General features: G+C 45.2%; 1 protein-coding gene and 1 non-coding gene across 2 annotated transcripts; one reads left to right on the top strand and one right to left on the bottom strand.

Annotated features, from left to right (window-relative positions):
- The first annotated feature begins 12202 nt into the window (after positions 1-12202).
- On the top strand, positions 12203-17594 carry LOC119268797 (katanin p60 ATPase-containing subunit A1-like). Its single transcript, XM_037550501.1, has 7 exons — positions 12203-12533; positions 13274-13748; positions 14528-14725; positions 15087-15331; positions 15634-15792; positions 16740-16827; positions 16996-17594. The coding sequence occupies exons 1-7, from the start codon at positions 12415-12417 to the stop codon at positions 17275-17277; spliced, it is 1566 nt and encodes a 521-aa protein (XP_037406398.1). The 5' UTR covers positions 12203-12414; the 3' UTR covers positions 17278-17594.
- Positions 17595-18045: 451 nt separating this feature from the next.
- Positions 18046-18117, bottom strand: TRNAD-GUC. The gene has a single exon. It is a non-coding gene; the product is annotated as a tRNA-Asp (tRNA).
- Between the last annotated feature and the right edge of the window lie 3935 nt (positions 18118-22052).

The following is a 22052-nucleotide window of genomic DNA, read 5'->3' as shown; positions in this document are numbered from 1 at the left end:
TCCAACTATGATCCACATGCAAGCATCATCTCCAACACATACTCCAAAACATAATATTATCTAGCATCATGATGAAAATAACACTAGCCACTAATAATCCAAAGGCAACATGATATCCAAAGTAATACTCCAAAATAATACCAGATACCATCATGAAAATAATCATAATAGCCACTAAGAATCCAAAGGCACATGTCATCCACATAATCATCAAACATAAGTCCTAGAACTCCAACAATATCATGGCAATATCAAGATCAAAACAATACTTTGAGAAATGCCATGAACAAATCATACATAGCTAATGCAATATTTTAAACAAGTTCAAATAAATAAACCATGTCACTGCATTGCAATCATGCAAATGGAGGGTGTGGCTTGCCTGGGGTGGAAGAAATCACCGGGAGAAAGTGCGAGAAGCTCGCGGAATGAATCGCCGGAAAACGTTCTCTCTCAGAGGGGGCTGAATAAGGGCAGGGGCAAAATGGTCAGTTCCAGAATGTCAAAACATGTTGAAAGTGTGACCAACAGCACGGGCTCGGCGAGACGAAGAAGTGGGCTTTTGATTCACCTCATTTGGAGTTGGGAGTAAAAAGATATGAAGTGTTTTCTGCCAGGGACCCATCTCCAAGAAAAATCTTTACAAACTGGGCCTGGACAGAAAAACAGAAAGCGCAGTTTATGGTAATACGTTTTCCGGAGATGAAAATGTACTCCGGCCCGAAGAGGGAGCGGAAGACACTTTCGGCACGGGAAAGCGTATTCACAAGGAGTACGTCTCTACTTATCCACGTCATCTGCGTGAGCTCAACGGACGTGCGGCTGACAGGTGGGGTCCGCGGGACCGACGGCCAGCTGGCAAGGCGACTCAGTCGTCTTCTTCTCCATCGTGCTCGCCCGCGAGGAAGAGGGAGGCCGCCGGCGTCGGGCGGCAATTGCCGGCACCACAGAGGGCCTCCGACGACGCTCCGCCTACCGACGAGCTCAGCGCGGAGAGTTGCGTCGTCCTGAGCCAGTGGCGCACGCCGAAGAGGATGGGATCGGGCAGGGTTTGCGCGGTGGCGGACAGAGGCGTCGGGCGCCGGCGGGGGCTCGCGGCCAGAAGCCACCGGAGGAGTAGGAGAAGGGCGGAGAGGCTTGGGTGGACTACGGGAGTTGCTCTGGTGGAGGGAGGGAATGGAGTGGGGCTCGGCTTCAAGCCAATTTAGGAGGAGACCCGAGGCAGCCATGGCGGCCATGGAGGGAAGCGGAGAGCTCTTTGAGCTTGGGAGAGTAGTGGGGCGGGCTCCTGGGAGGTCGAGGAGTGGCTTGTTGAGGTCAAGGGCGTCCGGGGCTGCTTAAATAGCCAAGGGGAGGGGCGTGCCGTGCTGTCGTCGCCACGGACGCGTGGCCGGCGCCGTGGATGCATGTGCACGCGCATGAGCTCAGAGGCAGGCGACGAGGGAGGCACAGGGGAGAGCTCACGGGGAGGAGAAGGCCAAAGGAGCGCATGGAGGAAGAAGACGGCGACGAATAGAGCCAAACCGCCACTGTTCGCCCATGGACGAGCGTCGGTGAGGAAGCTGCCGGAGGGGGAGAGGGGTCCAGGGAAATGGCGACGATGAGTCGCAGCCAAGGGACACGCTCACGCGCGCGAAGCCGACGAGAGGAGGCGGTGCCGAAGCACAAACGACCACTGGACGCGGCCACTGCACACAGAGCGCGTGCACAGTGATGCCATTAATACGGTCACTGCATGCACTGACATGTAGCGGGGGAGATGGGCTGGAAATTGTTGTCTACGGGTAAGTTAATCCAGGGTAGGTCGCAACTATGGTGGTAGATCGATAAAAACTACTCTGGTTAAATGGTAATCACCCTCTGAAGTTTACTGCAGTAAACTTGGTTGAGCACTAGTGATCAACAGGAAAGTGATTGAGAGCAAAGGAGTTGTCTGCGAGGTTTAGGTAAAGAAGGACTTTCACCCTGGTAACTTGGATAGGATTTGGACCTGTAATGAATATAGTTGCTTCATAACTGCATTTTAGGTCCAGAAATAAGATTTGGATGATGCACTCACATGTAGCATCAAATTGAGCTCAAATTTGGCAAGGCTTAGCCATTTGGTCATAGTAAGAAGTTGTAACAATTTCATACCAATTGGATTCACCAAAATGGTACTTCCTTCACAGCTATCTTCACTGACCAGACTCTTGCAAGAATTTTGGAGAAATATTGGCTGGGTTAAATGGTGCCAAATTTGGTGGAGAGAATTTGTATAGGTAGAAGAATGATCTGGCAATTTATCAGGATTTTTGAAGCAATATAAAATGCACTTGCTTCACAACCTGAAAATTTTGCCAAAAGAAAATATTTGATCCTGTGCTCACATAGATAATTGGATGAGTCTGAAATTTGTATGAGTGTGATAATATGGGGACATGAAGGAGTGTGCAAAATTTCAACTCATTCTGAAACTCCTAGCAAGTACTTCCTTCACAATGCCTTCTGTTTGACAGAAAGTTTAAAAAATTGCTGAGGAAGATTGACTAGGCAAATAAAGTTGAATTTTGGCATGAGGCAATTATTTGGACATAAGAGAATTCTCAAAATATTTGGGAGCAATCAAGAAAGGATAGGTGGCACTTCCTTCACAAAGTGCCCCTCTGGTCAGAAATGAAGAATAATTATTGGGGAATTATTCTTGGGCTAGGATATGAAAGTTTGGGCATATTTGAGAAACATATGACCTGAAGAAATTATGAGAATTATTTGGGAATTTTTGGATGGACAAAATTATAGGTTGCTTCACAACCTAGGGCGGATAGGGTTATTCTTTTTATAGAAAAAGGAATATTCCTGAGAAAAAGAAATTAGGGTTTGGTCAAGGAGTGAAGTGACATGATCTTGGCAAGGTTTGAGGATGATGAGCCACTTGGGAGGGGAAATAAGGATGATTTCCCAGGTGGCAAGGCCACGGAACCACTCGAAAAAGAAAAACAGAGCAAAAACTAAATAAATCAAAAGAAAAAAGAAAAGGACCAAAATCCAGGCTGTTACAACTCGTGCATATGGCATCTAGGCATAAACGTGGCTCTGATACCACTGTTGGGGAACGCGGTGATTTCAAAAAAATTCCTACGCACACGTAAGATCATGGTGATGCATGGCAACGAGAGGTGAGAGTGTCATCCACGTACCCTCGTAGACCGTAAGTAGAAGCGTTATGACAACGCGGTTGATGTAGTCGTATGTCTTCATGATCAACCGATCCTAGTACCGAACGTATGACACCTCCGCGATCTGCACACGTTCAGCTCGGTGACGTCCCATGAACTCACGATCCAGTAGTGCTTCGAGGGAGAGTTCCGTCAGCACGATGGCGTGATGACGGTGTTGATGAAGCTACCGACGCAGGGCTTCGCCTAAGCACCGCTACGATATGACCGAGATGGATTATGGTGGAGGGGGGCACCGCACAAGGCTAAAAGATCAATGATCAACTTGTGTGTCATGGGGTGCCCCTTGCCCCCGTATATAAAGGAGCAAGGGGGGAGGCCGGTCGGCCCTAGGAGGGCGTGCCAACAGGAGGAGTCCTCCTCCTAGTGGGAGTAGGACTCCCCTTTCCTAGTCCCACTAGGAGGGGGAGGAAGGAGTGGGACAGGGGAAAGGCAAGGGGGCGCCCCCCTTCCTTGTCCTATTCGTAGTCAAGGGGAGGGGGCGCGGCCTGCCCTGGCCGGCCCCTCTCTCTCTCCACTAGGGCCCATTAAGGCCCATTAGTCCCCGGGGGGTACCGGTAACCCCTCTGACACTCCGGTTTTCTTCAGGATCACCCAAAACCCTTCCGTTGTCCGAATGTAGCCATCCAATATATCAATCTTTATGCCCCAACCATTTCGAGACTCCTCGTCATGTCCGTGATCACATCTGGGACTCCGAACTACCTTCGGTACATCAAAACAAATAAACTCATAATACCGATCATCACCGAACGTTAAGCGTGCGGACCCTACGGGTTCGAGAACTATGTAGACATGACTGAGATTCATCTCCGGTCAATAACCAATAGCAGAACCTAGATGCTCATATTGGTTCCTACATATTCTACGAAGATCTTTATCGGTCAAACCGCATAACAACATACGTTGTTCCCTTTGTCATCGGTATGTTACTTGCCCGAGATTCGATCGTCGGTATCTCAATACCTAGTTCAATCTCGTTACCGGCAAGTCTCTTTACCCTGTAATACATCATCCTGCAACTAACTCATAAGTTGCATTGCTTGTAAGGCTTATAGTGATGTGTATTACCGAGAGGGCCCAGAGATACCTCTCCAACTATTGGAGTGACAAATCCTAATATCGATCTATGCCAACTCAACAAGTACCATCGGAGACACCTGCAGATCACCTTTATAATCACCCAGTTACGTTGTGACGTTTGGTAGAACACAAAGTGTTCCTCCGGTATTCGGGAGTTGCATAATCTCATAGTCATAGGAACATGTATAAGTCATGAAGAAAGCAATAGCAATATACTAAACGATCAAATGCTAAGCTAACGGAATGGGTCAAGTCAGTCACATCATTCTCTAATGATGTGATCCCGTTAATCAAATGACAACTCATGTCTATGGCTAGGAAACTTAACCATCTTTGATTCAACGAGCTAGTCAAGTAGAGGCATACTAGTGACACTCTGTTTGTCTATGTATTCACACATGTACTATGTTTTCGGTTAATGCAATTCTAGCATGAATAATAAACATTTATCATGATATAAGGAAATATAAATAACAACTTTATTATTGCCTCTACGGCATATTTCCGTCAGCCACTGCGCATGGTGAACTATGCGAGCGCTACGTACAGACTCGTATAACGCCCGCTGCTCATCCACGAAAGCGAAATTCTCTGCAAGCATGGCTGCGATGGCCTACTAGTTCGACTGCTCGCTAGCAACCTGGTCCTCCGCTAGGTAGTGGTGCTCGAGGAATAGCAGGTTGTACTGCTGCTTCTCCTATAGCACCTAGAACACGGAGACCGGCGGCGCCTACTCTTCCAGCCATGCCTCCGCCATGACGGTGTTGTGGCTCTTCTTTTCGTCTGCTGTAGGGTAAACCCGGCAACCGCCGCGGGCTGATGCTCCTCCTCCATCGTCGCGTCCTCCTCGTCTGAGCTCTCCTCCTTCAGAGAGCTCAGAGGCTCTCCCATCATAATGTCAGCCGCACACCGACACTCCATGTGTCCATAGTGATTTTGTGGCAGCGTCGCAACACAAGGGCCTTCCACCACCCACGATGAGTTGCTTGTTCTCTCGTAAGAGTGATTGGGGTAATCCCCTGATACATTCATTTGCATCATTATTTCCTACTGTAATTTACCATATTTCAATGTTATACTTCATATTATTACGCATTTCTAATGCCTTTTCTCTCCTTAAATGCAAGTTACATCAAGAGAGGTGGATTGCTGACAGCGGGAATTCTGACCTAAAAAAGTTACAGCAGAGATAACAATTCTCCAAAGCTCAAAATGAAGTGTAGATATACAAAGAATTATTCCGGAATATATAATAAATTATGGAGCAAAAATAGACCAGAGAGGGTCCACCAGCCAACCACAAGGGCAGGTGGCACAACCACCCCACTAGTCGCACGACCTGAGCTTTTGTGTCCCTGATGGGTCTCCTCCCGATGTCCATTTTCCATAAATTCCAATTTTCCCTAGAAAAAAATCAAAATAGGAGTTTCGGGACTTTTCGTTGCCATGAAATCAGGGTAGGAGCACTTTTGCTCTCCAGCGGAGCGATTCTGTCGGGGATACTTCCTTCAGGGAGGGAGAAATTGAAGTGTTCATCATCGTCAACATTCCAATCATCGTGGTGATCATCATATTCACCAGCACCATCTTATCTCCAAACCCTAGTCATCTCTTGTGTTCAATATTGGTACCAGGGAGTGCTAGTAGTGTTAATTACATCTTATAGTTGATGCTTGTTGGATTAATTGGTGGAAGATTATTATGTTCAGATTATCAATCATATATTTATACCCACTGATCATGATCCATATGATGAGTTGTGAGTAGTTCTACTTGTTCTTGAGAACATGGGAGAAGTCTCGTTACTAGTAATCATGTGAAGTTGATCACCGTTCAATGTTACAATATTATGTTTTGTTATTTTTTCTCTAGTGGTGTTATGGGAACATCAAGTACATGAAGCTTCATTATCATTGGGCTTAGGGGGAGGCATCATGGAATTAGTTTGTACATGATGGGTGGCGGGAGTGATAGAAACATAAACCCCAGTTTATGAATTGTTCCGTGAGGGACTGTTTTGGATCCACATGTTTAATGTTATGGTTAGATTTACCTTAATTACTTCTCTTGTATTTGTGGATGCTGCATGGAGGGTACAATCATAAGTAGGTATGTGTTCAAGTAAGAACAATACCTTAGCTCCAGAACACCAACATAACACATATCAAACCAATGAACATTAGGTCGATGAATCATGGTGAAAGTAACTTTGGTCGTATTCTGGTGTGTCCTCAAGAGCATTTTAGTCACTATAAGAAGTATCACCGGCTTGTCCTTAGCACAATTAAGGATTGGGCCACTTGCTGCACCTTGCTACTTTCTACTTATTACCAATTATCTTGCTATCACATTATATATCAAAACTATCTTACAACAGTTGCAGTGAAATCCTTGCTGAAAACTGCCTATCAATTTCTTCTGCTCCTTGTTGAGTTCGACACTCTTATACATCACCCCCATGTATAAGGGTGAAGTATCCTAGCAATAAGTAATTTCCTCAGTAGATAATCAAGGTTTATCGAATCAAAGAGAGTTCTTCTAGTAAACAAAGCCACTGGTACCTGCACACAAAACAGAAGACAAACTAATCCCAACACATCAAGAAGGTTGTCAAACTTCTTGTCTTGCTAGTTACAAGATTAAATTGCATGGTATGATAGGAATTGATAGATAAATAAAATAAAAGAAGTTGTACAACAAGGGAAATTATTTTTGATGAGGTTTTTAGTAAAGCAAAGTAGATCCTCGGGGCCATAGGTTCACTAGTGGCATCTCTCCAAACATACAAGTGGGGCGTGGTGAACAAATTACAGTAGGACAACGCTTAAATTGCAATATTTATATTTATGACTATGATCGTTCATGGTATAATGTCATATAGGTATTATGTCTGTGATATGTAGACCGTTATCCAATTGTGTCTACAACTAATACTCCACCACAAGACCGCTATCTAGGAGATGGAATAGTTCATCCTTATATGCACTTACTTCTTATAGATGAACTATGTGATTATTTAAGCTTGCAGTATTTCGAGGGATGGAGTCAAAAGGAAGTTATCCCCTTTCTCTTTGGAGGAAAAAACATCGGCATGGTATATATAGGATATTGAATGATTCTCACTCATGGGACTGGAACCGACTGAAGCTGGAATCCACAATAAATTTTATCCTATTCACCCGGTTCACCGTGATTGGAATTATATTTACATTTTTTGGCCTCATGAAGAAGAAAATATCTCTCAAACTTAGGGGGGTGTCATAAAAACTTAATGCTCAAATGCCCCAATCATGAGCTATGGAGTGATATTATTGTTCAAGCCTTTTATGCCAGGGTTTCTCTTCGCAATAACGAAATGCTCGATTCTTCTTCCACTAGTTCTTTCTCAAGTAAACAAACTAAATTCAAATGGGATCTTGTCGAAAGAATTAAACGGAATGCTGAAGATTGGAGTCAACAAAGGTAAGAGTCGAGTATAAACCTTGAATACGATTGTGTTAAGTCTTTTTTGTAGAAACCGAGATTTTTCTTGAGCTTAGTGCAAAATATGGATTTGATTCTGATATAGTTGTTATTTTTGTAAATCTTTTGCTACTTATATTGATCTCCCTAAGGAGAAATGATTTAAATATCATTAACCCATTAAAAATATAATCCCTCCATCCCAAAATTCTTGTCTTAAATCTGTCTAGATATATCTAAAACGTGACTTGATACATCCGTATTTAGACAAATCTAAGACAAGAATTTTGGGACGAAGGGAGTATGTGAAGAACCTATTATTGCTAATACTGAAATACAAGCTTATTCTGCTAATCTTGTTGTACCTACTACTTATATTGAAAAGTCACATTTTCTTATTAGAATTAAGAAGCACTCTAAGGTTATGATTGTGGTTTATAAAAGTTAAGTTATATTAAAGCACTTCAAAATTTTGAAGAAATTAAAGTAAAACCTTTTATTGCCATGGTTAAAGATCATTTGGTTGAAAATATTGACCGACATTTTATTTATTTATGTGATGATGCTGCTAGAATGCCTAGACCCGTTAGAAATAAACATGATAAGAAAGATAAAAATAATCATTATTATCATGGTTTATGTGATAGTATAAGTGATATTTCTCTCTCTCTCGAGTCATGCTTAATATTTCATTTCTTGAGATAGAAGAAATTGACGTTACTATTAAGCTTGCAAATAGTATACAATCTCACCTATTGGGATTGTAAGGGATGCTGAAGTCTTGTGTGCTAAGATCAAATATCCTACTGACTCCTTAGTGCTTGGATCTGAATAAGATAATTTTTGTCCATTATATTTGGTAGACCCTTCATGAATATATAGTGTTAATGTTGAAATTGATTGTGTTAATCAGAAAGTTAAAGTTAAGTTTGATGATGAACCGCATGAATTTAATTGTTCTAAGTTCACCAAACAACATCGCATTAAAGATCTACATAATAAAGATATGATTATTGGTCTTATTTCTATTGTTGTACCTCCTAATCTTCTATATCTAAATAGCTAGCCCCCACTAACATATTTTTCTCAACATGCAAGCATGCCACCTCATCATTCAACATGCATAGAAAAGGCCCACCCCAACATGCAACTATGCATATTAAAAATCCACTTCAACATGCAAAATATGCATGCATGTAAAATTCCATTCTATTATGATATTAAATTTAATTCATATATAATTTTAAAAACTATTATTTCAAATATTCATGTTTCATATAACCAAAATCTCATTAAAATACTGCAAAATATTCCCGCAACAACGCGTGGGGCATCATCTAGTTATCCTTTAAAGGCATCATCACCATCCCTAAAACCCTGACCAAACGACTCCGACTTTGCCGTAGGCGATAGTCGACTCAACCCACACAGCAGAGGCCGAGTGAAGATATATGAAGATTCATGCCAAACCTAGTCACCTGCGACTAGACAGTGCAACTCCGCTCTGACGACAAACTAGGAAGGACAAAATCAGGCTGACGCCGTAGAAGCACTAAATATATGATTATCATAATGAACATTTGATGTAGATTTTTTTTTCATTTTTGTGGTTGTTGATTGTTTGCACATTTGCACATATAATATAACACATATAATGTTGCTTCTTATAGGTTGTAGCAAATTATTTACTTCTTGTGTTGCGGTTGCTAATGCATTAAATTCCTTTTTCTAAATGGGCAATGCATTTAATTGTGGTGACAAAGACTTTCTTTTACCTCATTGCAACACACATGCCCTTTTGCTAGTACATGATTTATATTCTCAATATTCAGACTGCCTTTATCATATTTTTGCTCGTTATTTGATTGTTTGCATGAATAGACCTTCATGGTCAGACTGATCGTGCTTCTGACATCGTCAATAATTTAAGGAGATTGATTTAGTGATTGCTAAGACGCAACGCCATGCATGTTTGTAGTCAGATCGTCAAAATCGGTTCCATCACCATCTCATCGAAAGACCAGGACACTCATCTTGGTAGACATACATACAAACACACACTCATGCATATGAACGCACGCTGTCGGAAGATCTGAAATAAACCTAGAAAATACTAGGACTTGAACTTTAAACTCATACCGCAAAGATTCCTCGAAAGCTCAAAGTCTTCGCTTGGCTGCTTTTCAAAGACCACCTCAACACCAGGATCAACCTTGCACGCAAACATATACTCGCCTCAGATATATGCCCTCGGTGTGCAAGGCTGCCAGAAGACTCCAGCCACCTGTTCATCACATGTCCTCTTGCCAATAGGATCTGGCAACGTTTTGGCCTTCTGCCCCAATCCGATGATATCACAGACCTCTGGGATGTCGCTACCCCTCCTCACCTCCCCACCTCCACATGGCCTTCGGTCCTCCTGGCCTTGCTATGGATGATTTGGTCTGCTCGCAATGACATGGTATTTAGGACGATTGACCAAAGTTCCGTAATAACCCTTAGAAACCTTATTTCCACTCTGGATCTCCGGTCTCATCGTCTTGTGCTCCCACATGACAAGGAGGACGTCTTCTCGTGGCGCTCCTACCTCTCTACACATTGCACCGTGCCTATATAATGTTGTACTTACTGCCTCGACAGTCCTTTGAGTAATATATTCAGGTGGGGGAGCCCCCCCGGTGATTCTCAAAAAAGAAAAAACTCGTACCCAACATAGGACTTGAACTTTAAAGAGGTAATATCACTAGAAGTCATAGAACTTGCTCTCGATGTTCAGTTTGGTGCTAGAACTTTCAAAATACGGGTTTGTGGTCACCCAACTTGCGTTCTCGTGTAAATACGGTCACTTCGCCCGTATCTGGCATTTAAGTGGCATGCCAACATGACTATGGCCCACCGTTAGTGACAGGAGCAAGTGTGCGCATGTTTTTTTAGAAACACCTCTGCTCTATATTTAGTTGTGCAGCAGCACGTGTGGGTTCCACTTGACAGTCTGTTAGATGAATAAAGGCCAACGGACTGTCGCTGCCGCTGCGTTTTGTTTTTCCTTGTAGTCTAATTCGTCTAATTTCACGTCGTCATGTACAAACATGCCCTGTGCCAACCACTGCACCGAGCACATTTTCATGTCTATGAAGAGATACATCATCTTTTATTTTATAGAGAAAGCAGGGTTCTTCATGTCGATTCCGATGGTCTCCACCACTAAACTTTTGCAATTTTAGCTGATATTTACAGCGCAGTACCTACCAATTATACAGATTTTTAGTGCAATTTCAAATTCCGTTTGAATAAATTCGAGCGAAAAAAAACTGCTCACCCTCGAGTAGTTGTCATTTCCTTGTTTGAATTTTCAAATAATTTGAAATGTAAAAATCTAGATAAAAAATATGGGCCATTTGCTAGCTATATTTTTTTATCTAGATTTTTACATTTTAAATTCAAATAATTTATAATGTAACTGGACCAGGTTCGAATCTTGTGCAGGTTATATTTTTGCCAAAACACCTATTCGATACAAAAATAATCAAAATGACCTACCACAGCAGTATAAAATTGCCTTTTTTTGCGATATACAAAATTGGCTAATTGCCTCATGATTTGAACTCTAGGCCTAGATGTGTGAAGAAAACTGACCTACAGCTACAGTACAAAATTGGATTTTAATTTTAAGTGATCCAAGTCCACTTTGAAATAGGAATTCAAACCAACCGAAATCTTTTGAGAGGAATGGAAATAAATTCGCTCACCCTCTGAATTCATTTATATAACTCGATATTAGAGCAAGCTTATTGCTGACATCGGTGGCGTCTTTGTATACGGTTGTCCCGGCCGAAATAAGGAATTTATTTGTCAGTTGACCAATATAATAGCATATGCATCTTTGTATTAGACATCAAAGGACGTTCATTGTGGTGGTTAGCACGCGCGGCGGGAACTGAAGAAGACAGAGGCAATTACAGTTCTTATTACGTGTGAATCATTTGAACAAATTGAGGGTGTTTCTGCAAAAAAAGAACATCATACCTAGCGCCTCCGCCACTAACTGACCCTGACAGTGGGAAGATGCACACGTGCCACGCCATGCACGCAACGGATATGCCGGCGTACATGCTTTGTGACCGTATTTGCACGAGATTGCAAGTTAGGTGACCAAAAACCCGAATTTTAAAAGTTTTAGCACCAAACTGAACGTCCAAAGCAAGTTCTATGGCTCCCGGTGATATTACCTCAACTTTAAACTTTGATGGGTTGGCTCCAGCAAGGAACACGTTCGCATTTTTTCTCCCTCGTTAATATGATTATAAACTATTTTTTTTGAGGGAAATATGATTATGAACTAGTGTTTTGAGAACTGGAGCCGATTCCGGTCAAAAGAGAAAGAAGGATAGAACAGCAGCCGATTAGTACCTCGCTGACAGTGGGCCACAGACGCGTCGGCAAGCTGAGCGAGCGAGTCTCCATCCTCCCACCCAGGTCTCGGACGCCAACAGACAGCCACCGTAACCCTCTCGTCTGAATCCCCAAATTCGAATCAGACGATACATGTAGCTCGCTGCTTCTTCTCAATCCATCCCCCCCGCGCGCCTCTTCCTACCCCGCGCGTGCTCTGGCGAATCTGTAGCCCCGTATCTCGGCGGGGGCGGCGGCAATGGCGAACCCCCTAGCCGGGCTGCAGGACCACCTCAAGCACGCGCGCGACTACGCGCTCGAGGGCCTCTACGACACATCCATCATCTTCTTCGACGGCGCCATCGCGCAGATCAACAAGTGAGCTCCCTAGCCCACCCTCCCGGATTCGCCGGCGGTTAGGCGCTGTGTAATTCGCGACGTCGTACCCGTGTGGATCTGTGCAGTCGACCTCACGGCCTCGGATTTGGCCCGTGAGGATCCATTTGATTGTTCTGGTATAGTGGGTTCTAGTCATTTTGCTGTAAGCGAGAAGTCTTGCGGTTGGTAGTATGTTGTGATGCTTATCATTAATTAGGGTCGAGAAAACAATCGTCTATTTGCGCTGATCTGCCGTCAAAAAGCGTCCCAGTAGTAGCTCATGTTCATGATTTGGGTGCTCCAGAATATCAGGTCATGTATGTAAAGTCTGCCTGGATTTGAAGTCACGAGGCACCTTGGTTATTGTAGAAATGATACTGAGCTCTGTACGGTTGCACCCAGATTGCACCTAATGAACGCCAATGCTTCATTTCATCTTGAAACTTTCAAAACAGTAGTCGTATGTTTTCACTAAAACATTGCATTCACGTCAGAACCAGCCTTTTGCGGATCTGCTTTGAGTCGCATTGTGCGAGAGGCCCTGTTCTTGTTGATGTGTTACTCGATTGCAGGTTTGAAGGTAAAATGTTTGATGTGGCGAATGCTGTTGATATTTAAAACTAAGATAATGCATTTCCCCGTTGCTTTGTTATCTTTAGTACTTAGGAGTAAAACCTTAACAGATGTTTTTAATTTGTTGTCCTTCATGATGTGATAGTTGATCGTGAATATTTATGCAGGCATCTAGCTAATTTAGATGACACCTTTATCCGCACAAAATGGATGAACTGTAAGAAAGCTATAAGTGAAGAGGTAGAGATTGTTAGGCAGCTCGATACCCAATTGAAGTCATTTAAAGAAGCCCCTGGGACAATGCGGTCCTCGTCGCCTCCTATTCGCTCTAATAATAAATCATTTCTGTTCCAACCATTGGACGAGTATCCAACATCATCGCCATCAACCTTTGACGACCCTGATGTGTGGGCACCTCCAAGAGATACAAATACACCAAACCGAAGGTCAGCAAGAGGCCAATCTAGTGCAAGAAAATCCTCCCAAGATGGAGCTTGGGCACGGGGTCCATCAAAGACTGGAACACCTAGCCGTGGTGCAAAACCCAGCGGAAGTAAAGCAAACTCTGCGGTAAGATCATCAACTGCTTCAAGCACTGGCGGGAGGAAAGGAAAATCAAGTTCGAGCAAGGCTGATTCAGCGGTAATTTCCTTCAAGCAAATATTCGTTACACTCTGAAATCTTTATTTGATCAAATATATTTTGTTGATGTTGTTAGTTACCTCTGTCTGCACCCATGAATGAAAACAATATATGTTTAAGAATTAGACTTTTAGTGCTTCTTTTTCTGCTGGCAATGTTTACCTGCCTGTCTGCCTGGTGCCAAAAGAAGAAGAAAAGGGAGCTTTTGAATATCATCCAGGATACATACTTCTTATATATTAGTTTTTGTATTGTATGGTTTCAAAATGTGGCTACAGCTGTTATTTCCAACATATGTTGGTGTATGCAAAGTGGAGTTAACCTCAGCCTTTTTTTTAGAAGATAGCCTTAAATATGTCGATTTGGATTATCAATTTGTTCCTAAAATCATTTAGTTTGTCATACCGAGAAACATACCTTCTTATAGTTATTGAAGACACTTTTTTCTAACTCTGTACTGAAGGAATACTCTATCATCATCTATTTCTAGCTCCTCGTTGTGCATATTCCATAGGCGCGAAGTATGACGGCGCACACAACAAGAATGATGCTGAAATCACCAAGCATTTCAAAAGCAATCACATACTGAAATAGGAGAGCATCTATTGTTACCTTCTAAATTAGGGAACTGGAATCCGCATATATGCATGTTTTTTTTTGTGCGTGCCTCTTGTTGGGTTTAGCTTTTTGATCAACTTGATGATATGGAACTACAGATTACTGCTATATGCAAATTGCGTTTCTAAAATTTTCTATTTTTTCTTATCCTTTCCTTTCAGAGCAGCGATGCTGAAGAAGGTAAGTCCAAGAAGGCACAGTATGAAGGACCGGATGGGGACTTAGCTGCCATGCTTGAAAGAGATGTTCTAGACTCTACCCCAGGAGTGAGATGGGATGATGTTGCAGGACTTAGTGAGGCCAAAAGACTCCTTGAGGAAGCAGTTGTGCTTCCTCTCTGGATGCCTGAATATTTTCAGGTAATGATTTGGAATTTCGAACTATGCTATTCAATGAAGTGTCTGTTATTTTATCTGTTCATTCATTCTTGTTGCTATCTAACATCATGACCATGGACAAAGTTGCTGCCTTTCTTTGGTAGTATGGTGCACATGAGTCATCTGGACATCCACACTTTTTAATTTTTCTTTAATATGGCTGGTTTATAATATGTCATTTAATATTATGCATACCCAATCACGCTAACCGCAATTTGAGTTTCTAAAATTAGTTACTCATGATATTAATGTCGTATGTTTTCTCTTTTTCTGTGCCCTGTTCCATTCAGTCTAAAGTTACATGCGCCCTCATCATACTCCTTCGGGTTCTATTTCTGTTCAGGGTATTCGTCGACCTTGGAAAGGGGTTCTTATGTTTGGCCCACCAGGTACCGGGAAGACCCTTCTAGCTAAGGCAGTAGCTACAGAATGTGGAACAACATTCTTTAATGTTTCGTCTGCAACATTGGCTTCGAAATGGCGGGGGGAGAGTGAGCGCATGGTCCGTTGTTTATTTGAACTTGCAAGGGCCTATGCTCCAAGTACAATCTTCATTGATGAAATAGACTCCCTATGCACATCTCGTGGGTATGTGACCATACATTTTGCTGTTCGCCATGCAAGTTCAAGTTCTATTAATGCCGGCCAAGATAATGACAATTTTCCCAATAGCTTTGTACCTTAAACTTGAAGACATTCTTAATTGTTTTGCCTGGTAAATAAGTTACATGTCGCAGAAGAGAACACTCTCGTGCTTTTTATACCTCTTTTTAATTAAGCTTGACAGGCAAATGTAATGAAAATATGAAACTGCCAGTTCTTATATTTTACTATTTATCTTCATTTAGAAAATACCGTGCCCTGATTTATCAATTTATGTATTTATTCAGAGCTTCTGGTGAGCATGAATCATCGAGGAGGGTAAAGTCTGAACTTCTAGTGCAAATAGATGGTGTTAACAATAGCTCTACCAATGAAGATGGTCAGCCGAAAATTGTTATGGTTCTGGCAGCTACCAACTTTCCATGGGATATTGATGAAGCACTCAGGTTGGTGAACTCTTTCACTCATATTTGCATTTATTAATTTAGAGGTGCTACTGGTAGTATCAAAACTCTTTGCATAATATCTGAATTTGTACGAGATGATTGATTTCTTGAGTTATGTTACTATTGGAGTTAGAGACCGTATTGGTTTCTAGTGTTGTGTTGCTATTGGAGTTAGAGACCGGATTGGTTTCTAGAGTTGTGTTGCTGTTATTAGAGTTAGAGACCGGATTGATTTCTTTTGTTGTGTTACTATTGTAGTTAGAGATCACCAGAGGTGAAGTGTAGTACATATATCTATATCTATACCAATATAAAAAGACCCAAAGGGACAGATCCAAACAAATCTCGACCATCAAATCATGTTAATCCAACGACCTATATTGCTCCAACGGCAATCACTCAACGTGTTTAACATGCAATTAATATCATACCAAATATCGACGGCTACACTATCCATGTAGTTAACGCTTAATTGATATCCTACCTAATATCAGTTTGCAATTAATTTTTACCTTAATATTAATGTGTATCGCACGTACGAATATACTAGTTTCCTTCAAATAAGGCAAATGATTATTTTGTTTAGTTCCTGCCACATTTGTCATGTCGCCGTTTTATGGGGTAAGATCAGAGCCTTGAGCATCTGTAACTTGAGTTGTGTTTCTATTCGCTACCTTTGCGGGCTAGAGTGGTATCTGGGTGTTCTGAATTTTAACTGCTCTCATGCCTCTACATTGGTTAATGTCCCGTTTTCCCTATTTGTACTGTCTACCGCAATAAACAGTTCTTTTCTGCAGTGAAACTACAGCTTTTGCTATTTATTTTTCCTGCCATTTTGTTTGTCAGTCAGCGTGCTAGCTACATGCTCTACTACTGTAACTATATTTATGTTACCGTTCCTCTGGCACATATGGTTTTTTTAACTCACTGAATCTTGATTGGCTCAGGCGGAGGCTGGAAAAGCGTATCTACATTCCACTTCCAAGTTTTGAAAGCAGAAAATCACTCATCAGCATAAATCTTAGAACGGTTGAGGTATGATGTACTAAAGCATTTGTTACTCATCTTTTCGTCATTTGGTCGTTATGGTTTTATTTCATTCAGGGATACTGTTCACTAATCATACTGCATCATCTACGTTGATGATAAGTCACTGTTTAATATCTCGTGTTGCTTACTAACGCCCCACTTTTGTATCAACAGGTAGCTACTGACGTTAACATCGACGAAGTCGCACGAAGGACAGAAGGGTATAGTGGGGATGACCTGACAAATGTTTGCCGTGATGCTTCGATGAATGGTATGAGGCGAAAGATTGCAGGCAAGACCCGTGATGAGATCAAGAACATGTCAAAGGATGATATCTCAAAGGACCCGGTAGCCATGTGTGACTTTGAAGAAGCTTTGGTCAAGGTCCAGAAGAGTGTGTCGCCCTCTGATATCGAACGGCACGAGAAGTGGATGGCCGAGTTTGGATCTGCTTAAACCTTGGTTCCCATTGAAGGAGATTGCTGGATCTTGTCCACAACTTTTTGTTTGTTTGTGTTTTATTCCTGGCATTTGCCATATTTCCACCTTCCCGTATGTTGTTTCAATGGCGGCAGTATGTATGTATGTTCAACTATGTTTCCTGAGCCGGTAGTTTATCACAAGAGGCAGACCGGAAGCGAATTATTATTCGGTGAGTGTTTGTTGATTGATTTTCAGTGGTACTGGAAGTCTGGAACTGTGGAAGTGAAATTCTTTGTGTTTATTCTCGAAATGCTATGTATGGACATGACCATCACTGTATTTCCATCTCCCATCCATTTTCTAATTACTCCACGGAATAATTTTGAAGCTTTGATGTCCGCCTTTTACATCGTCAATGTTTCATGTACGGCGCTTTGTGTTGAAGGAGTTGCGTCTCTAGTGGCTACGGTTGTGCATCCCTGAAGGCGCCTCCGAGCACACGCAGATAGAAGAGAACCGATCGTGTGTGAAGCAATTTTTTGCTGGTCTCAGATGTGAGGCAGGGGCGGCCTGGCACCGAGACCTGGAATTGCTCTGGTACCAATATCATAACCTACTTCTCCTATCCTCAGGAAAATACTAGGGGATCTAGATGAAGACATGGAAGTCGTGTCCTTGACTTGCTTTCATGCGACCTCTGATAGCTCTACCTACGATCAATGCTCTTCATGGCTCAAGTAAAAAAAAAATGCTGTTCATAGGTACCTACAAAATGCAATTAACGGCGGTGTGATGAAAAAACGCCGTTGCCGGGGATCGAACCCGGGTCACCCGCGTGACAGGCGGGAATACTTACCACTATACTACAACGACTTTGGTGATGATCGTCAGAGTCTTAGCCTATTAATCGTGAAGCAAGATCATCTCATGTTTTAACATGTCGAACTCGCCAGCTATAGGACCATAGGAACCGAGAATACCCAATGGGTCTTGCAAGATAGATCATCTCTGAATGTTTGGCGTTGTACATGTACTGCATACCCACAAGTGTATAAATTTGTCGCAACCCGTTGTACCAGCCCCAGAAATGCCAAACCGAGGAATACCTCTACAGTTACCGGGCCAAGCAACACCACCATGCTTTGTACTACTGCACACATGAGCAATTTATGGCTCCTACGCGCCCCAGGAAACAATGCTTCAGAAAGCGCGCAGGCACCGCATTTACCCCTCTCTGCTCCCTTCTCCGATCCCCTCCTCCCTCCTACGGCATGCACCGGCACGCAGTGACAACACGTACCCACGCAGCGACCGTATAGTAGTAGTAGGAGTGTCAGAAAAGCCGCTAGGTCGCTAGGAGTGCAGCGCAGGAACAAAAGGAACGAATGCGAGCGTGCACAGTGCGCGGACTGCACCCGGAACGTGGCCGCGCCACTGTGCGCCGAGTTGAAACGGAACAGTCACGGACTGGCGGGGGAGCAGCCGGGTAAACCCGCAACAGAAGGCAAGCAAGCGGCGGCCACTGCTGCCGCCTGTGCGCACCGCGCGCTACACGGCGCCGTGCCGGTGCGCCACTGCTCGGGCTGGAGATAGCTCGTACGCCCGGCACCCACATGGGCGCAGCATGCAGCAGCGACCACCCGCACGCTGCACAACACGCTCGATATATAGCTCGACCCGTCCATGCCACCGTACGTCTCTGCGTCGTGTACGTGCAGTGCCATAGCGCACTGGGGCACACGTACGTCCGTCCGTCCGTGCGTCGCCGATGCCGTTGAGGGAAACCGAGCCTGGCGCGGCGCCGCGGCAGCGGTGCTGCCCTGGCCCTAACGCCAATTCTATCGTGCGACCTTATCCTGTCCATCCCTATCCGTTTGAGGTAAAAGGAACAAACGAGACGGCCCAGCGCGCGACGACCCGGACCCATCTGGTCCATTTTGTGTCCGGGCCGACCCATTTCGAGCGCGAACTTGCGCCGGGTTTAGGTCGTCGCGGACACAGAACGGACGCGCCGCTCGTCCGCGTCTGGCCGCGTGGCGGGACGGCCACCTACCTCCCACCCGCCAACATCAATGCGCATGGGCGGCCGGCCCCACCTGTCATCGGCCCAGTGGAAGGTCGCCGTTCTTCTTAAATGGGACCCGTGGACCGGTCGTCGTCCTCACTTCCCACTCCGGCCCCTCTCTGCCCCCTCGAAAGCCGACACCCTAGAAACCCTAGCCACTCCCTGTCCTCGAACTCGCCGGCCGGCCGCAGCCATGGGCCTTTGGAACTACGGCCGCAAGGGGAAGCACGACCGCGAGGCCGGCTCCTCCTCGGGCCGCCGCCGCAGATCCGTGAAGGAGGAGCAGAACGCGTCACCGCCGCGCTCCTTCCGTCGACCCCCCGCGTCACCGCCGCGCTCCTCCCGTCGAGCCCCCGTGACGGCCCCCTTCACCATTGCCCCTAGGTCCGCCGGCTACCGCGACCGGCAGTACATCTGCGCGGACGTGTGTCGGAGGTACTGGGAGACGAGGACGCCGGTCCCGTGGAGCGACGCCAACCTCCCCAACAGATGGCACCTTTCCGCGGACCGGGTCCCCATCCCGCCAGTGCCGCCGACCGGCCGTGCCCGGCGTGATGAGATCGCGCGCCGCCGCCGCCTCCTCCCCGTCGACCTGTACTACGACCACAGGTATACCCCCGACTCCCCGCCGTGGGACACATGGCTCCAGGACGAGCACGACATGCGGCGCGCGTCCTACTTCGCCGGCACCGTGTCGAGGCCGCGGAGGCCACGTGCAGAGGCGCGCGGGCGTACGTGGGTGCGCGGCCTGACGCCCACGCCGTCGCCTTCGCCGTCTCCGTCGCCCCCTCCACCTCCTCGCATGACAGCGGAGGAGGAGGCCCGTCTCCTGCAGCGTGTCATGGACGACTCCATGAACACGCACGATGAGCGGCAGTGGAACGGCCTGGAGGAGGCCATGGCGCTCTCTGCTGCCGGGGACGTCGCCTTCCCGGAGCTGCAGATGGCGGCCGTCACGGAGGAGGCGATGGAGGAGGACCCGCCGGCGGCCGCGTTCCAGCAGCTGCTAGGCCAGGGGTGGGGCTGGTCCTGCACTGCTCCGGAGATGGTCGCCGGCATGGGCGTGAACTGGTGCCCCACTCCGCCTTGCTCACCGGAGCGGGAGGCGTCGCCACGGGAGGAGGTGGTGCAGGCACGTCCGGCCGTCCAGCCCGCCCCCGTCCACCACGCACCTCCGGCCCACCTGTGGACGCCGCCGGCCTACGTCGACCTCGTCAGCGACGACGACGACACCGGCGGCCAGTGAAGACGGCGACGGCCACGGCACTTACGGGCGCGGCAGGAGCGCGTGGGAGGAGTTTTTTTATTTTGTTTTTATATATTAATTATGAAACTGGGCCTTTTTAAGTGGCCGTGGAAACTGGGCCGTTTTGTGGCCGACCCCTATATATGTTTTATGTATTTTTAAAATGTGTTTATTTATTTTTACGAGAGGTTCCCGGCGGCCTTTTTGAAACATTTAATAGCTTCATCCTCTGACCATTGCCCTATTTTGCTCAACATACGTGGAACGACCACCATGAAAATTAAGAGAACTTTTAAGTATGAGGTTATGTGGGAGGCGCATGAAAACCTGCGCGACACCTTGTTGCAGAGCTGGACGGCAGGTGGAGCAACAGCAAGAGTGCAAGAGCTTCGGGACAAGCTCGGCGCGGTTGCAGCGGATCTTGGGCAATGGAACAGGAATACGTTTGGCTCAGTACGAAAGGAAATCAAAAGCCTTAAGACCGAGCTTGAACGGCTGAGGGCTGATCCAGCAAGAAAGCGACCAACTCACATCGAGCTGAAAATCAATGAGAGGCTGATCGAACTCTACCACAGGGAGGAACTAATGTGGAGACAACGGTCCAGGCTGGAATGGTTATCGGCGGGAGATAAAAACACTCGTTTCTTTCACCTTCGTGCAAGCCAGAGGCGCAAGAAGAACATGATTAAAGCTCTTGCGAACTCTTTGGGTGTAATCGTTGATGATCCGGGAGCATTGAGAATGATGGTTTCAGATTTCTACAAGAGCCTATATACATCCGAAGGTGTAAATGGCTTGGATCAAGTCATCTCTAAGGTGTCCGCAAAGGTAACGCAGCAAATGAATGAAATTCTGTTGGCCCCATACACTAATGAGGAGGTGAAGATTGCTCTTTTCCAGATGTTCCCGACGAAGGCACCGGGGCCCGATGGATTCCTGGCTCACTTTTATCAGCGTCGCTGGGATATCTGTGGTGAGGAGGTCACCCGTGCCGTGCTCACTATAGTTAGAGGTGAGGAAAGTGCCGAATGTGTGAATGACACGGTTCTGGTGCTCATCCCGAAGGTTTTGAACCCAACTCATCTTGCACAGTTTCGTCCAATAAGTCTTTACAATGTCATTTACAAAATTGCCTCGAAAGTAGTTGCCAATAGACACAAACAGATACTACCTGATATCATATCTCATGAGCAATCAGCTTTTGTTCCAGGCCGGCTAATAACTGACAACATTATATGTGCTTACGAGTGTCTCCACTTCATGAAACGGAATAAATCCAAATCTAACAGTTATTGCGCTTTGAAGCTGGATATGATGAAAGCCTACGATAGGCTCGAGTGGGACTACTTGCAGGCTATGATGGAGAAGCTGGGGTTTGCACAACCTTGGGTTGACACAGTTATGAGCATGGTCCGGTCCGTCTCTTTTTCAGTCATGTTCAATGAGGGCCTTTCGTGCCTTTTAAAATCCAGTTCTGAGTCGTTGGGTCTTGAGGGA

Source organism: Triticum dicoccoides, chromosome 3A (genome assembly GCF_002162155.2).
Source record: "Triticum dicoccoides isolate Atlit2015 ecotype Zavitan chromosome 3A, WEW_v2.0, whole genome shotgun sequence".
NCBI classification, from domain to species: domain Eukaryota; kingdom Viridiplantae; phylum Streptophyta; class Magnoliopsida; order Poales; family Poaceae; genus Triticum; species Triticum dicoccoides.
This window is presented reverse-complemented; position numbering and strand designations above follow the sequence as displayed.

Coding starts and splice junctions, on each gene's coding strand:
- LOC119268797 (XM_037550501.1), top strand. CDS start 12,415: ATGGCGAACCCCCTAGCCGGGCTGCAGGACCACCTCAAGCACGCGCGC. Junction 12,534..13,273: donor GCCATCGCGCAGATCAACAA/GTGAGCTCCCTA, acceptor ATATTTATGCAG/GCATCTAGCTAATTTAGATG. Junction 16,828..16,995: donor TAAATCTTAGAACGGTTGAG/GTATGATGTACT, acceptor TTGTATCAACAG/GTAGCTACTGACGTTAACAT.